General features: G+C 41.4%; 1 protein-coding gene across 1 annotated transcript in view; it reads right to left on the reverse strand.

Annotated features, from left to right (window-relative positions):
- Positions 1-12078: 12078 nt before the first annotated feature.
- The window catches only part of LOC146512394 (heparan sulfate glucosamine 3-O-sulfotransferase 3A1-like), a 36528-nt gene continuing 33331 nt past the window's right edge, over positions 12079-15275 (reverse strand). The window contains exon 2 of the mRNA XM_085170659.1: positions 12079-14246. Within this exon, the coding sequence (XP_085026785.1) occupies positions 13625-14246 (622 nt within the window). The 3' untranslated portion in view covers positions 12079-13624. The remainder of the gene's footprint in view (positions 14247-15275) is intronic.

A 15275-nucleotide genomic window follows, 5' to 3' on the forward strand; every position in this document is an offset into this window, starting at 1 on the left:
TTTCACCAGAAGTCATAAGGCAATAGAGGTCCATGTTACCCACCTGCTTGGCAATGTTTGCATTTTAAATGGGCAGCAGCAGCGTGCAAGTATTGTGCTGCAACTAGCTGGTGCCTCGAACCATACATTATATTCATTTGCTATGTACCTTTTGTAATCTCATTATGTAGCTGCATAAAACAGGCTGTGTCTTGCAATAAATGAACTGGACAAACATACATTTAGCATCTTGACGTTGGTTTTGAAGGTAATGTTGCTTCAACAGGGTTTATCTTCAATTGTCTGTTTCTTCTCTGTTTCCAAAGAGATGTGTAGCTCATGACTGTAAATGTATTTTATACCTTTAGTTCTCTTTAATGGGGTTTCATTGGTAAACTTGAACCGGTGGTCACTTTACTAATAGACAATTTTATGAGGTTTCTCTTGTAAATGAGACAATGAGTCTCAGTGGTACTTCCTGTATATATAAAGGTTGAATGAAAAATAAAAATAAACCTCTCTTATTTTGAAAGATCAGGCCGAGCCCTTACCTTCTGGCTTGCTAGCTTGCTACAACTGTCTGCAACTCACCCATTTCCTTCTTTGGGGTTCTGTTCCACAGTTGCATGGATACTAACTCCACCATCTTGGACCATACCAGTGCACATTAGTGTCTTTTTTTTCTCTGGAGACCTGCAAACTGGAGGTGTTTCTACACTTGTGTGCTTCTGCACTGAATTGACTGAAGCTGCGGAGCAGTCCAAAAAAGTGGAGAAAGAGCCTTTTCAGAGAATTAGAGATTCATTGGAGAAGCAGCTGACAATATAGCGCCATCATTTGTCATAATGTATTTGGAAAGTAAGATTTTTTTATCAGGCTGAAATTACAAACATTTATAAACCAGCAGCTGCCTATAGATTGCAGTGACTTTGCATCTGATTGCCACCCCATTATTCAAATGAAGGGCGGGAAATAAAGCTATAGAGACGAAAACTGCTTCATAGCACGCAGTGAGCATATTTATTTCAGCTGTAAAGTTATGCACTTTCTCATGGGAGCCTTTGAGGATTGATTTTAAAGTGGCCATTAGAGAAACTTCTGTCTTTGGAACTGTTGTGCTCTCTTCACTTTTAGCTTCTTTTTTTTTTTCCCAGAAGGTAATACCACTATTAGGTTTGAACCCCATGACTTTGAAATGTGGACACAAGTCGGTTTAACTTCTGAAATTTTCTAAGATGCTAATTCTTCTTCGGCCAGTACTTGCAAAATACCTTCACTCTGTGACCAGGAGAGTCTTTAAATAATATTATTTATCATCTCATTGAGGTTTCCCCAAGTTAAATAAAGGTTACACACCATGTATCAGCGTGACCACAAAGCGTGCTAAGAAAAAAAGCACCATGTGAAGGAATGTCAACACGGTTTATGACTGTTTTTTAAGGGCCAGGCGGCATTATGTGTAGCAATACATCACACTTAAATGCACCTTAAAACGCTCAGTGTTTGGTGAAATATTTGACAGCATGTGTAAATGATCCTCTATGCAACCTTGCTGATTACTATGGTATCCCCAGAAACAGATCCATCACCTGTGCACACCTAAACCTCAATGGCAACACAGTTCTTTAGAAAAGGGTAACACACTGCCATACCTGTCATATTTGTGAGTCCAAGGGCCTCTGCTCGTAGCAGAGCTGGTGCGCACTTTACGCACTGACCCCTTTGGCACTCCCATTCGTCAGAACAAAACAGACCTTAAAATAAAAGGTTGAATAAACGGGTGGAGAAATCAGTGGGTTCGGTGAAAGAACAGGGAGTGGTCCGGCAAAAACACACAAAGTTTTATATGCCGCAGATTGCATGCTATCACTAATCTAACACAAGAAAAAGTCAATGGGCTAAACTTAATTTAGTTGTTCATGGAGACAAATGAGCCTCTTTCATGGTGGTGGAGGACCAACTGTTCAAATTTCCCATTGCTTGGTCTTTATCTTGACATCAACCCTAAGTATGACCTTCTCCACCGAAATATACAGTCTGAAAGGTAATATTGAATCTGTCTGTAACACCTCATAAGGGTCTCCTGTAGGATAGTTCATCATGTTGGCACTTTGTCTCCACAGCTATAGCCTTGGGTGATAAATAATTACTGAGTGGAACCTTGACTTTTCTTCTGTGGTGTTTGCATGCTGTCCCTTCACTCAGCACTGTGGCACTCTGACAACTTCAATTATTAACAAGCTCCTTTTGCTTTGGTGTGTACTCTTGGTGTGTTTCGATTTTTTTCTGTGTTGAAAAAAAAAAAAGGCAGAAAAGACGAACTTTAGACTGCAAGGGTAAGCACTGGCTGACTGATGGTTAGTTTGTTGTGTGTATGAAGTAGACAAGGAGACAGTTTTGGGAGTTTTCTTTTTTTTTTGAACGAGAACAATAATGAGCTCAAAGAGCCTCAGAGGACGTATTTTTCAGCAATAATACTGCTGTATTATTGTAAGTATGTGTGTTTGTGTAAGGGCCTCCGAGTGTGATGGGCCAGTGTCTGTAATCAGTGGGAGGTAAACAGGGCCGAGTTCTTATTTATTCATAAGGCAAACAGAGGATGTGCATTGAATGGGAATAAGTGTGTGATGATTTATTTAGAGCTATTTGTTTCAGGCCACACAGGCTAATTTCCTTCTAAAACAACTAGTGGTCTTTATCCAACTCTGCCCCCACTGTCTCTGGGTATGTTCCTCCTTTTTATTATCTCAAAAGAACAAACAGAACAATTTGTACTTTTGTGCAATTGCTTTTACAGTTTAGCACAAGCATAAACAGGAATAACTTGTGCAAAAAGGGTCAAGAAGTCACGAAAGAGGTCCAAAAAGAAAATATAAATGAAGAGGAAAAGTGTCTGTTGAGAACAACACAAGTTGTATAAAAGATGGACATTACCACTGTTATACTCGCTTTATCCTAGCAAGTGAGCTTCAAGGAGCAGATTATAGGAGCATTTTTAAACTTTGCATAGACCCAACTTCCAGTATTTATAATAAGAAGAAAGCAGTGTGTCCCAGCTTCCAAGAACCAACCCAGTTAAGCTATAAGATGCATAAAAATCATGAACCCCTCAAGTTCTCCGAGAGCTTTTACTAAATCGTGTGCGTGCATGAAAAAGAGAATGAGACATTGATAAAAGCTTACACAGGCCTAAATTGAGTTCATGTGGGTGTGAGAGTGTTGAAATCCTAACCCTTGGAATCACTGACTATCATCTGATGACCAGTGTTGGGAAGGTTACTTTTAAAATGTATTCCATTACAGATTACAGAATACATGTCCCAAAATGTATTCTGTAACGTATTCCGTTACGTTACTCAATGAGAGTAACGTATTCTGAATACTTTGGATTACTTAATATATTATCATGCTGTTTACAACTACATTAATGTACTATTGCTGTGATTTATTACTGTTACTGAAGGTCTGCGGCTCCGAACCGTAGTAAAGGGACCTCTGGCTAATACGTCAGGTTCCGTGTCGGGCTCGAAGCCGAAAACTAGCTTTACTTTGTTGTCTGGGTCAACTTTGCTAGCGAGAGACAGAGAGAGGCGTTGAAAGGCTGCTCCAACGGAACTTATTGTTTTTGGAGGAAAACACGAACACGGTGTACAGTCGAGTCTTAATAGCTTACTTACAACTGGGCTCGTCAGGCTCTCTTCTTGGCTGCAGTGGTTATTATTATATTTACATGCTTCCAGCTCCCGTTTTTGCTCGATGACAGCTCGTACTTTTCCTTTTTCTCCCTCTCTCGCTCACAGACACATAACGTGTATGGCAGTCCATTCTCCCTGCAGCACGGACTACACTGCCTATGATGCTACATTCTTTAGAGCTATACCTGTAGCATTCTGCCTATTAGCTTAGCACAACAACAACAAAAAGGCCTCTCTCACCCAGGAAACATGCAGAGAGAGAGCGTCACCCTGTAACCATGGCAACCGTAACGCTGCCACCTGGAACAACAGAACGTAGCTGTCAAACAAAACCCAAACAGTCCTGACCCGCCACAATATGCAACAGGGAAGTACCGCCGTGTAATCCATTTATTTCAACAAAGTAACTGTATTCTAAATACCACTTTTTTAAACTGTAACTGTAACGGAATACAGTTACTCATATTTTGTCTGTGAAGGTTCTCAGTCATCCAGGTCATTGTAGTCAAAGGAGCTTGCAAAGAAAAGCGTCTGGACTTCTTTAAGTTACTTGAAGACGTTTCACCTCTCATCCGAGAGGCTTCTTCAGTTCTAAGGTCAAATGGTGGAGAGTCCCAGATATAAACCTGGTGGGAGTGTCCCCCCACAGAGGGACAAAAGGACCCCCTGATGATCCTCTAATCGCCTGAGCCAAAGTGTGGAACTGGGTGTGGGTCCCAATCAGCCAGAGTTTCGGGTGAGTTCATTGTGAAACCTGGCCCCACCTTATCATGCGAATTCCTGAGGTTAGATGGCCCAGGGTGTGAGTGGGCGTTAAGGCGTCTGGGAAGGACAGGACCAACTTCACACCCGATCAGATTTGCACACTGTTAGACCTCTGCCTCACCACTACATATTTCAAATACAACGAAGGCTATTACAGACAAAAACATGGCTGTGCCATGGGCTCCCCCGTGTCACCTATTGTAGCCAACCTTTACATGGAGGAAGTGGAAAGGAAGGCTCTTGGCTCTTTCAAAGGAAGAGTACCCAGCCACTGGTACAGATATGTAGACGACACCTGGGTCAAAATCAAGACACAAGAAGTGGAGTCCTTCACTGCGCACATCAACGCTGTGGATAAAAACATCAAGTTCACCAGGGAAGACACAAAGGACGACTGTTTGCCTTTCCTGGACTGCGCTGTGCACATTGAAGAGAATGGCAACCTCAACATCGAAGTTTACCGGAAGCCCACACACACGGACCAGTACCTCCTGTTTGACTCCCATCACCCTCTGGAACACAAACTTGGAGTAATTAGGACCCTACACCACCGGGCAGAACATGTTCCCTCTAAGCCTGAAGGGAAAAAGAAGGAACACACACATGTAAAGGAAGCACTCAAAACGTGCGGCTATCCTAAATGGGCGTTCTTAAAGTCAGCAAAGAGGCACAGAAAAGAAGATCAGACACCAGCGAAGGAGGATAAGAAGGACAGACGCAACAACATTGTCATCCCCTATGTAGCCGGTGTATCAGAGAAACTCAGGAGGGTTTTCTTCAAGCATGACATCCCGGTGTACTTCAGACCCAGCAACACACTCAGACAGAAACTGGTTCACCCGAAAGACAAAACGCCAAAACACAGACTTAACAATGTGGTGTATGCTGTACAGTGCAGCGAGGAATGCCCAGACCTCTACATTGGAGAGACCAAACAGCCACTTCACAAGCGCATGGCACAACACAGAAGAGCCACCTCCACAGGACAAGACTCAGCTGTCCATCTGCATCTTAAGGATAAAGGACACTCTTTCGAGGATGCCAATGTTCACATTTTGGACAGAGAGGACAGATGGTTTGAAAGAGGAGTGAAAGAAGCCATCTATGTCCACTGTGAGCGACCATCTTTGAACAGAAGCGGTGGTTTACGACACCAACTCTCTACCATCTATAATCCAGTTTTGAGATCCCTTCCCAGACGCCTTAACGCCCACTCACACCCTGGGCCATCTGACCTCAGGAATTCGCATGATAAGGTGGGGCCAGGTTTCACAATGAACTCACCCGAAACTCTGGCTGATTGGGACCCACACCCAGTTCCACACCTTGGCTCAGGCGATTAGAGGATCATCAGGGGGTCCTTTTGTCCCTCTGTGGGGGGACACTCCCACCAGGTTTATATCTGGGACTCTCCACCATTTGACCTTAGAACTGAAGAAGCCTCTCGGATGAGAGGTGAAACATCTTCAAGTAACTTAAAGAAGTCCAGACGCTTTTCTTTGCAAGCTCCTTTGACTACTCATATTTTGTATTTTAAATACGTAACGGCGGTACATGTATTCCGTTACTCCCCAACACTGCTGATGACAAGCTTTTTTGTTTCTTCCATACATATGCAATATTTACCACCTGCAACATGAAGGTATCTGTTGGCTACATCACAAGTCCCAAAAAATAACCCCAGAGGTTTTCAGATGCTGCCCCCTTTGTTCCCTGATTAACCCACCGAGTCTATTTGGCTTTTAGAAACTGCTTCCACATTTACATTTGCAAAACACTCAAAAGGATTATCCCCAAACTACAGAAATCTGACCTTAATGTAGCATTCATGCAAATGCACTTCATGCTTCTATAAGAAAAAGGTTCCAGTGCGGTGGCACGGCTCACAGAACAACATTTTGGCTTTACCCCTAAGACAATCTGGTCATCTTGTTTAGAGTTCTGTCACCCTGCTTTTCTTTCAAAGGACGGAAAATTTGAGCTTAGCATGAGCACATCTTTAACCACGTGTCAAGATCAATTATCACCCTTTGAAAAGCAGCAACCCTTTTGAAGGAGGATCTCTTTAGGAGGGATGCGTGAAAGCTTCGAAGTCAAAACACACATGTCTGGAAAGAGTCCTGCTCCCAGACAATCTTAATTGCTAATTTTGTGAGTTGTCTGCTGTACTGTGGGCACAGAAGTGACAGTTCAAAGAGCAGTGCCTTGCTTTATTACTAGCATGCAAACCATTGGTAAAAAATGCCTTTTCATCACGAACAAACAATTGGTCATTTTCATGAGAATGTCTTTAAACATAAAGCCAGCAATTTTGCTGCAGCATAGCTAAACATTTCTTTCTGTATGTCTTTTGCAGGCCACAGTCTCTCTGTTCTGTCACAATGAAAAACTTCAGTGAGGGTCAAAATAAAATAAAGTAACGACAGCTCGGAGGATATGAAAAAGAAAGTCGTGAAGCACTTTCATCTCCAGAGAAAATATTCATGGTTATTATCCGTCATAAATATAAATCACATGCTCACCTGCACTCCTGGGAAGTTAGCATAAAACACAGGTATATTGGTTCAATCTGAGAGTAATAGACCACGTGAGAAAGTCCTTTTTTGAAATTTGGATATCTTTTTCAGTCTATGATAGATAAAGCAAACTTGAAACTGAAAAGACAACTCCATTGCCCCCCGGCTGTTTTGATTAAGACTGTGTGTGGAGCGTGCCTGGTGGATATATTTGCCCAGACTAGGCCAGGGATTAAGGGCTTCTCTTCTGGGAACCAAAGAAAACAGATCTGATCCCCTCCATGTCTCACCGCAGGGCAGAAGTGGGTGGTGACTGTGCTCATGTGTGGAAATCAATGGGTCAGTGTGTATGTATGCGTGAGTGATTTCATACGTTTACGACACAGAGTGAAGCCACATCTGCATATATGTGCATGTGATTGACGGCAAGTTGTAGAAACGATCCTGGGTGTGTGCAAATTCTCCCACTGCTGCCTTCCTCTTCAAAGTAATCTCTCTGATCCCTTTACGTCAACATTTTACATGGCCTATATGATGCTTAGGGCACTTAACATGCAAGCACACAAGCACACTCAGTCCAGCCATCTTTAGCTGTGCTTCTGTACCGTCTGTTGTGTGCAAAAACAGGCTCGGATTTGCGTGTGTGGACAGAGGGATCGGGATGAAAGAAGGTTTAGGTGGCTTACTTTAAGTCGAGTGGGCTGCGAGCTAATTGTGCGCAGGTGACTCCACGCAGGTGCTCCTGCGTGTGTTTGTGAGGCACGTGATGCTATTATGATGGAATGAGGATAATAACCATAAAGGATGAAATATAAGAAGAAAGAAAAAGACGATCAAAGAGATTTGCAACGCTACCAGAAATGCCTGTCTTTCTGCAGCAGCCTGCCGCACCCTCAAAAAAACAAAAAAAATCTCACCGCATGCGGTCAGCTGTTTTTCAAAAGACAGACTTAAAGTTCCCTCCAGAATCGTGCCATTGATATCGAGCTGAATACACTCTGGCAAGGGTGGTCTGTATGTTGTCCCACAGCAGATGTCGGCGTCTTTCATACTAAGCTCCCCTTTGGAGAATTGAGCTGATGGATGAAAACTGTCTCTGTTTATTACTGTGAGGAACCGTCACTAAGGAGGACCTGCTGACCCACTCAGGAAGGAATAACAAGCAAATTGAACGAGTCAACAAATGGACATCGGCCTCCGCTTCCACCCTGCTCCCGTGACACTGCGCAGGTCGTCGAAGTCACAGCATCATTTTCAGCATGCTGACAATCTCCTTCAGAGATTTTCAGAGACTTTCAACAGGTTTCCTCCTCTCATCACGGTTCATAAATGCTTGAGAGTGCAATTTCTCCAAATCAATCAGCAGACTGCGGGAGGAAAAGGCCAAGAGCAAAGAAAAACATGCAGGTGCAGTAGAAGAGGAAAGAAAAGACAGAGGTGTGGAAGAAAAAGGGAGACTGTCCCTTCAGGCACGGGCTCTGACTGATACACTGTTTATACATTCAGTCTACAGTTACTCTGTAGCTAGACAGAAGCATGTTGGCCATTTCAAGCCTTCAGTTTTACCTTAAAACCATCACAAAGAACAGCAGAAACCAGTCCCTATTGCTGTCAGAGGCCAAAAGGGGTTATTTGTCAGGCTGAAAATAGGCTTGACATGTGTTTTCCAGAAGTTAGCACTTCAGTGAATTCAATTCTTTATTCTTTAGAAGCTTTTCAGTCACCTCTGCCTTTTTTCAAAAAGAGGTGTTAGCCATGTGACAGATAGGTGCACCCTGCCTCTCTGACTGGATAAATGGACGGTTTATGGATGTTTGTTATGGCTTTTATTAAAGCCGTGCAGTCAATGTACAGACAGAACACTTTTTTGGGGTTCATTTGCACAAAATAATCACACTCCGTAACGTGGTGGTCATGTATCTGGAACAGATGAAGCGCATTTTTATTGGATGGTCCACTTTGAAATATGACATTGTTTCAGTAGAAACAGCAGTGAGTTTTTTGTTTCCCTTTTCTTTACAGAAATGGGTAAAAACTGAAGAAAACCTCAAGTCTAAGAAAAGGAATAAAAAAAATGGCTAAACATGAAACATATACTAGGAAAGTCTAACTTTAAAATGAAAAACTAAAATGAAAGATGACAACAAAGAAAACAACTCCGCAGTGGGCTGCAACACATTACTCTCCCGCTGGCAGTACAGTGGCTGATTCCTCTTCTCCACTTTCGCAATATGAAAGAATAATTACTTACACGGTTAACTTATAATGTTGCTTAAACTGTCACTCATCAGATACATTTTAACAAGTCAACTCTGGAAAAGCATTCATTAAAACATTAAACGTGACGCTCAGAATCAGCATATTCTCCAACATATACCACACATCTCTTTCTGCCTTACCACACTTGGCACTTTCCCCGAGTTAAAAGCAGTCCAAATGGTTGGGTACTGGTTTGGAAGTTCTTGGGTTTAAACCAGGGGAAGGCTTGTTACAGAAGCATTTTAAAACTCTTCTGTTTATTGTCACTCTGTTATTTGTGCATTGGTGCCACAGTCATGAGATCTTAGAGAAAGTCTGACATCCTTTAATCTGTACTAGCTGTCAAACAATGCATGCCAGCAAAATGCAAGAGAACAAGAGTCGACAAGCACTGTGTGCTCCTGTAATTTAGAGGTTATAAGAGTTGTTTCAGACTGCTATAAGACGAAAGCTCACCTGGTTTGCAGAACATCGAAACAAGGGTTAAAGCAATGTTTTGCACAGCACGCTTCTTTGAAACAGTGGGCACAGTAGATCGAAGAACCTTTGCTTTGTTGGGTGTGTCACAAGTTTAACCGGCCATCAGTGATGTGTGTATGAACCCAGATGCCTAAAAAGTTGGCATGCACAATGGATAAGCTTCGGGAGGTGCAAGCTTAGGTTACAATAGTGTGTTAAATGCATTTATCAGATTTTGAACATGGCTCACAATCTCCACATCAGCCTTTTCTTCTTCTTGTATCCTGGTGAAAGCAGACTTGATCCAAGTAATGATGTCTTTCTCTTTTCTGGCCAACCTTAGTGTTTCTGTGCAAGCACCAGGCCCGAGAACCTTACCTGCGATATTTCTGACATGCAGAACGGACGAACAAAGTTTGTTGTGGATTAACAAAATTGCAACACATTTAGCCTTATTCATCAAATGCAAACAAATGCAGTTTCCAACCCAAAGAGCCCCCCCAAAATTACTTCAACTTCCTGGACTTTATTCTACAATAAGCCTTTTCTTGATGCTGCCAACACACTAGAATATAAAAGAGGAAGAACTCACCAAGGAGCTGCTCAAAATGCATACTTACTGTTCGTGTACTTCTCGAATAAATACATGTGAAAAATAACAATGTTCTATCTTTTTATATTACTTTTGCTAGAAAAATGCAAAAAAAAAAAAAAGAAAAGTAAAGCAGTTATGTTTAATACATGGCATTAGCGTTTTTTCAAAAGCCCCTGGACACTATGTGATTTCACCAAACCACTTTAAGAAGCATAGCACGCAATATTCGTTTTACAGTTATGGATGTGCAGACTAAAAGAAAAAATAAGTGTCCAGGTAGTGCAGGTGTTTATTTGCTCTGTTTGTCATATGCGAACTTAATGCATTTTCCAACCCAAGGACCCCACAGGTACTACTTCAACTTCCTGGGCTTTATTCCAAAGAAAAAAGAAGCTTGTACCTAAGTTTTCAAAATGCTCCCCACACCAAAAAGGATTTCAGACTTTAACCATCTTGTAAAATCCCCAATGAGTCCTTTTGACACTCTTCCGTGGAGGCTGGGCAGAGATAAGCTGAGACAATATGGGAAGGTGTAACAGAGGAGACGGGAAAGCAGGAACCAATGGGTGTTATCATTCCGTTGGAGGCTGAGCTTTAGTGGCTCATCCTTATGAGTGTGGATATACACCTTATGCCTGGATTTTTGCAATGAAGTTACAGCCATGATTCCCCCCCCCCCCCCCCCCCCCCCCCCCCCAAAAAAAAAGAGAGAGACGTTCGGATACACAAAGTATTTACATATAACATCTTTTATTCAACGGGTGCGAAAAAAAACTCAACACTTTAAGAAAGAAACAGTCGCAACAATAAAGTTAGATTTGTTACATAATCTCCCCAAAGTCTATATAAGGTTCTTCTCTGAAGCTCTCTCGCACAGCCACGCACAAACACACACACACAGAAAATAACATTGTTAACATTGTTGATTGCGTTATCTTTTGAGGCACATCTGCTTTCAGAAAGTAGCTCACAATACAAGTGGACAAAGAAGGAACACAACTCAGTCATTGTTCTCATGCTCCCTGGGTTTAGCACAGTGTCCACACAAACACACACACACGCACACATTGCCTCGAGGCAAGGAAGGCCAGTGACATTAAGTGTATTCAATACACAAGGAGGCATGTTGAGGAAATCTGAGTCACAGTTTGGGAAGGCCCTTTTCCTCCATCGGAGTCTATGTCTCTTGAGTAACAGTGAGTGCTATCTTTGCTTGCAGCTTCATTAACTGAAGGTGGGTAAACGACCCTTGAAATAACAAACTCACCACTCTGGAACTGAAAGTGTTCCCACACCACATTCATCCATGTATAGTAAATACATAATGAAATGAACAACCTGAAATTAAAATGAGGATAACACGTTTTTAGCACACACAGTATAAAACAAACGAAACTCTAAAAGCATGGAAAACATAATAATAAACGAGGACACACTCACCGAGGAGTTGCTCAAAATGCATACTTGCTTCTCGTGTACCTCTCGAATAAATACATTTCAAAAAATAACTATGTTTTATCTTTTCATATTACTTTTGCTAGAAAAAATGTGAACATTTTAAAGCAGTCATGTTTAATATATGGCATTAGTTTTTATCAGAAGCTCCTGGACACTATGGGATTTTACCCATCCTCTTGAGGAAGCACAGCACACAATAATTTCCATTTCACAGAGGACTTGCAACGTGAAAGAAAAAAAAGTTTCCCCAGATAATGCAGACAGATATGATGCAAATCCTCACTCTTTTTTTTATTTTTTTTTGAAGAAAACATCTCCATGAGCGTGGATCACAACGAGCTCTGAGGATGGAAAATGTAGCAGAGAAATACTGCATATCAAAACTGCCACTGAGGTGAGATAGGGCATCTTGCTCTTTTTTAACAGCCCCGTATTGCTGCTAGTGTATTAATGCTGAGGATGGAGTGGTGGGAACACTGTTTGGAAAAAAAAATACAAGACTTTGAGAACAGATTTGGGAATCTAAGAGAACGGTAAACAAACGAGTGAATAAAAGTACTGGTTCTTTGAAAAAGTGTAAATATTCTTCAAAACTATTAGGAAAAAATGTCATATCTCTGCAAAAAAAGAATAAATGAGGCATTAAAAGTGGCAATACTAATATTGATAATATAATAATAATTATTATAATAATTTTACATATATAGTTTTTTAAATTTTGAATATTAATTTGCACTAATTTGAGAAAAATACAAAATTAGCATAAAGCTATGCCATTTATAAGGGGTTAAAAACCACTAGGGTAATAATATTTAGAGAAAGTGTAAGGAATCTCCATGGTTTTTGAACAAAAGTAGCAGAAAAAAAGTTTTTTTATGTTTTTTTTTCTTATACCATTTTGTATCACCCTCGGTAAGCTACTCGTAAAAAACAAATACCAAATGATGCATATGCAAGTTAACTAATAAAAGCTATCACTTCTTTTAAATCTGTATATTGTTTCCTTCTAACCAGGCTCAGTTCACAGCCATGCCTAAAGTCTGCAAATATGGAGATTCTGGGTTTAAATCCACGAATCCTTCTTCTGATATTTTAGGCTGTAGTCACACAGATCTAGAGACCAGCCAGCCCCTAGCAGCCATCGAAAAATGAGTATTCTCCGACCAGCTGTAAAGTGGTTGCTGGGATTTTCTGCCAGTAGCTAGGTAAAATTGGTTGCAAACAGGCAATCTCCTCGCAACTGCTTAGGTCGCTAGCAAGTTGCACCCATCTCATGCAGCTTGTAATGAAGATGCTTTGAAGCAGAATGTTTTCTTCTCAGTAAATGTTTGCTGAGTGTTTAGAGACAAGCTGGGGTCTTCCACAGGCAACGCTGCAATCTGTTAGCCTCTGAAACAATCAAGGTTTTTGGTACAACACCCTCAAATCTGTGGCCAGATTTCACTTGGCAACATCCAGCAACCTCTGGCAACCACTCACCAACCGGTTGCAGAACACACATTTTTCCCTAGTGACCTGTTTTTGGCAGGGGGTTCACTACTATAAATAAAAGTACTATCAATCAAATATATCTCAAATTATTAAGTATTGTTAAAAATTAATTAATCATTTTCATGTCATAAAATATATTTTTAAATATAAATATTTCTATATAATTTTTTTTAATAAACCAAATTTAATATGATAATTATATATGTTTGGAATTATCCATGACTTTTTTTTTTTTGCGCCAAAGTAGCCTTTTTTCCCCAATAACTATGTTATTGTAATTAATACTTTATTCTCATAACAACAAAACTTTATTCTCAGAATCTTATATTGATTTTCTGTCAGTTGTGATCCTTTGCAGTCTGATAGTTCTCAACTTCACGAGAAAAAAAACAAACTAAACTAAACATTCAGTCATCCCAACCAAAAAATCTTCCTGTCATCTGGTAGAACTTCATGTTGAAGGGCCTGTAGAAGTCTCGTAGTCTCTGCACCACCTCAGGGTCAATGTTTGGATGGGTTCGCCCTTTGGTTTTTCCAAGGCAGTGGGGCTTGCTGCTGCCTTCTGCTTTCTTCAGGCACGGGAATCCCTTGGTCTGGTTGAAATAAAAATGTTTGTCTGTGATGATCCTCTTGAGCCCGAGAAAGTCTTGCACACGGCCCAGCTCTCCAGCTGGGTCGCTGATCAAACGCTCGCCGCTCACAAACAGGATCTGCTCCATGGGGAAGTACTGCAGCCAGTTGTCCAGGTGCTTGGCGTAGATGCCAATCTGGATGGCGCTCCATGACGTGTCAATGAGCCCTGTAGTCCTGTTTTTAAAGGTGAGGCTCTCAAACGAGGGAATGTCAGGCTTCTTAGACAGTGTCTGTGTGTAGTCGGAGATAGCTCTAGTGACAGGATCCCTCACTACGACGATCAGCTTAGTGTTCCGGGACATGGCGGAGATTCGAGCAGGAGCCTCCCTGGTCACAAAGTAGCTGGGAGTTTTCTCCATTGTGATTTGACCCTCCAGGGTTTTGGGCATCAGCTCTCTGAGAAGAGAAAATAGTGAGAGAGAAAAAAGGAAGTGAAATATTTATTTGACCTGCACTCTTCACCGAAACCTACTAAGCAACTGTCGCAGTTACACAACCGCTCTTACAACAATAAACATTAAAACTGAATGAACTCCAGCTAAGTCATCAAAAACATTGAATCCAATCAATCAAGAATAACACTAGTAACAGTTTGCTTGCAGAAGTTTATTTATTTGATTTCTCTCATACGTGACCAAATGTTGATTGGCAGGTTTGCCGCCGCTCCGCTTTCAGGAACGCCTCTGGATGTAAAGAGATGTGGTGTAGTTATAAAAGAGGGGGCTCTCCCTTGGGTGCATTTGAAAGGGGGTATTCCTCACTCTTGTCCAGAGCAAAAAAGAGAGAATGTCAATCTCTATACCTCTACTATGGTAATGCCAGTTATAAAATATTAATACTCAAATCCCTCGCAGTATGACCACCTTCCTACCATTCTTTTTCAACAAATGAAAAAAAAAGTATCCAAAAAACCATTCAAGTGGACAGGGAGACTTCTTTTCCTCCTCACAAGGTTTGCATATGGTTCAACATTATGTTTATTTCAAACATAATTTGGAAAATTCCTCATATAAATGGTTCCAATGTGAACACAATGCATGCTGATCCTAAATGAAATGAAATCCTGGTGATAACGTTCAGCTAGAGCAGGGGTGGGCAATCTCAGTCCACGAGGGCCGGTGTCCCTGCAGGTTTTAGATATGTCCTCGAACCAACACAGCTGATTTAAATGGCTAAATTATCTCCTCAACATGTCCTGAAGTTCTCCAGAGGCCTGGTAACGAACTAATCATGTGATTCAGGTGTGTTGACCCAAGGTGAGATCTAAAACCTGCAGGGACACCGGCCCTCGTGAGATCCTGAGATTGCCCACCCCTGAGCTAGAGCAATCCCTGAAATTCTAATATTTGGTCGTAGTTATAAATTACATCTTTTCACCTTTTTCTTTCACATCTCTCTACCTCCACTCTCCTTCTGTCCAGCCGC

This window comes from Neolamprologus multifasciatus, chromosome 8, assembly GCF_963576455.1.
Source record: "Neolamprologus multifasciatus chromosome 8, fNeoMul1.2, whole genome shotgun sequence".
Classification (NCBI taxonomy): Eukaryota; Metazoa; Chordata; class Actinopteri; order Cichliformes; family Cichlidae; genus Neolamprologus; species Neolamprologus multifasciatus.